The 2500-nt window shown below is 42.8% G+C and overlaps 2 protein-coding genes across 2 annotated transcripts in view; one reads left to right on the top strand and one right to left on the bottom strand.

The window, feature by feature from the left end:
* LOC120565597 (zinc transporter 2-like) overlaps positions 1-2500 on the bottom strand; it is a gene marked incomplete in the record, with an annotated part of 356424 nt that overhangs the window by 87984 nt on the left and 265940 nt on the right.
* Positions 1-2500, top strand: part of LOC120565458 (thimet oligopeptidase-like) — a 70458-nt gene that overhangs the window by 61646 nt on the left and 6312 nt on the right. The window contains 1 exon segment of the mRNA XM_039811260.1: positions 1-96. This exon segment is cut by the window's left edge and continues 91 nt beyond it. Coding sequence (XP_039667194.1) covers positions 1-96 — 96 coding nt within the window.

The raw sequence follows: 2500 nt of genomic DNA, 5'->3' as shown, positions 1-2500 counted from the left end.
AGCCTCTGCAGAGGATGTCCAAACACTACAAGACCGGCAAACCGATCCCAGACGAGCTGCTCGACAAACTCATCAAGTCCCGGCTCGCCAACACCGGTGGGTCCAACAGGAAGTGGAACCAGTCGGAGATTAAATCCACTAACGACTTAAATTAATCCTCAACTGTTTTCATAACCGATTCATCGGTTTGAGTCAATCTTTTCAGCCGAAGTTTTTGTCACGTTTTCTGAAATTTTTTTGCCGAAGTTTCTGTCACGCTTTCCGCCATTTTTGCCGCAGTTTCTGTCACGTTTTCCGACATTTTTGCCGCAGTTTCTGTCACGTTTTCTGACATTTTTGCCGAAGTTTCTGTCACGTTTGCCGACATATTTTTGCCGCAGTTTCTGTCACGTTTTCCGACATTTTTGCCGAAGTTTCTGTCACGTTTTTGTATAATCGATTCATCGTTTGAGTAATTTGTTTTTAATGAATAAAAAACTGTAAAACTTGTGATGTCAGCTTCTTAAAAGGGGAATATTTTCTAGTTTAATTTAATAGTTGACGACTAATCAATTCATCTTTGCAGCAGTTAGCTTTTAAGTACGTATGTAAAAAAAAAAGTAAGAATAAAGTAGCCGACAATGAGAAGAGGAGGGAGGGAAGAAATAAGGAAGGAAAGGAAGGAAGGAAAGCAGGATTTAGTTGACATACTTCGTGTCACAGAGGAGGCAAAAAAATTACTCAAACTGATGAATTGATTGTCTAATTAGTTGGAGATTAATATTACACTGCGGCAAAAATGTCGGAAAACGTGACAGAAACTTCGGCAAAAACGTAGGAAAACGTGACAGAAACTTGAGCAAAAATGTCGGAAAACGTGACAGAAACTTCGGCAAAAACGTCGGAAAACGTGACAGAAACTTCGGCAAAAATGTCGGAAAACGTGACAGAAACTTCGGCAAAAATGTCGGAAAACGTGACAGAAACCTTCGGAAAAATGCCGGGAAACGTGACAGAAACTTCGGCAAAAATGTCGGAAACCGTGACAAACTTCGCCAAAAACGTCGGAAAACGTGACAGAAACTTCGGCAAAAATTTCGAAAACGTGGCAGAAACTTCGGCAAAAATGTCCGGAAAACGTGGCAGAAACTCGGCAAAAATTCCGAGAACGTGGCAGAAACCCGGCAAAATGTCGGGAAAACGTGGGCAAAACCCGGCAAAAATGTCGGAAAAACGTGACAGAAACCCGGCAAAATGTCGGAAAACGTGACAGAAACTTCGGCAAAAATGTCGGAAGCGTAACGACAGACCCGAAAAATGTGGAAAAAGTGACAGAAACTTCGGCAAAATTTTGGAAAACGTGGCAGAAACCTTCGGCAAAAATGTCGGAAACGTGGCAGAAACCGGCAAAAATGTTGGAAAACGTGACAGAAACTTCAGCAAAAATGTCGGAAAACGTGACAGAAACTTCGGCAAAAATGTCGGAAAACGTGACAGAAACTTCGGCAAAAATGTCGGAAAACGTGACAGAAACTTCGGCAAAAACGTCGGAAAACGTGACAGAAACTTCGGCAAAAACGTAGGAAAACGTGACAGAAACTTGAGCAAAAATGTCGGAAAACGTGAAAGAAACTTCGGCAAAAACGTCGGAAAACGTGACAGAAACTTCGGCAAAAACGTCGGAAAACGTGACAGAAACTTCGGCAAGAACGTCGGAAAACGTGACAGAAACCCCGCAAAACGTCCGGAAACGTGACAGAAACCCGGCAAAATGTCGGAAAACTTGACAGAAACCGGCAAAAATGTCGGAAAAAGTGACAGAAACCTTTCGGCAAAAATTTCGGAGAAAACGTGGCAGAAACCCGGCAAAATGTCGGCAAACGTGGCAGAAACTTCGGCAAAATGTTGGAAAACGTGACAGAAACTTCAGCAAAAATGTCGGAAAACGTGACAAACTTCGGCAAAAATGTCGGAAAATGTTGGAAAACGTGACAGAAACTTCAGCAAAAATGTTGGAAAACGTGACAGAAACTTCGGCAAAAATGTCGGAAAACGTGACAGAAACTTCGGCAAAAATGTCGGAAAACGTGACAGAAACCCGGCAAAAACGTCCGGAAAACGCGTGACAGAAACCGGCAAAAACGTGGGAAAACGTGAAACAGACACCGCAAAATGTCGGAAAACGTGAAAGAAACCCGGCAAAAACGTCGGAAACGTGACAGAACCGGCAAAACTTCGGAAAACGGTGACAGAAACTCGGCAAAATGTCGGGAAAGCTGACGAAACTTCGGCAAAAATTTTGGAAAACGTGGCAGAAACTTCGGCAAAAATGTCGGAAAACGTGGCAGAAACTTCGGCAAAAATGTTGGAAAACGTGACAGAAACTTCAGCAAAAATGTCGGAAAACGTGACAGAAACTTCGGCAAAAATGTCGGAAAACGTGACAGAAACTTCGGCAAAAAATGTCGGAAAACGTGACAGAAACTTCGGCAAAAACGTCGGAAAACGTGACAGAAACTTC

The sequence above is a fragment of the Perca fluviatilis genome, chromosome 9 (assembly GCF_010015445.1).
Source record: "Perca fluviatilis chromosome 9, GENO_Pfluv_1.0, whole genome shotgun sequence".
Classification (NCBI taxonomy): domain Eukaryota; kingdom Metazoa; phylum Chordata; class Actinopteri; order Perciformes; family Percidae; genus Perca; species Perca fluviatilis.
Note: the sequence above shows the minus strand (reverse complement) of the source record. Positions and strands in the feature narration are given on the sequence as shown.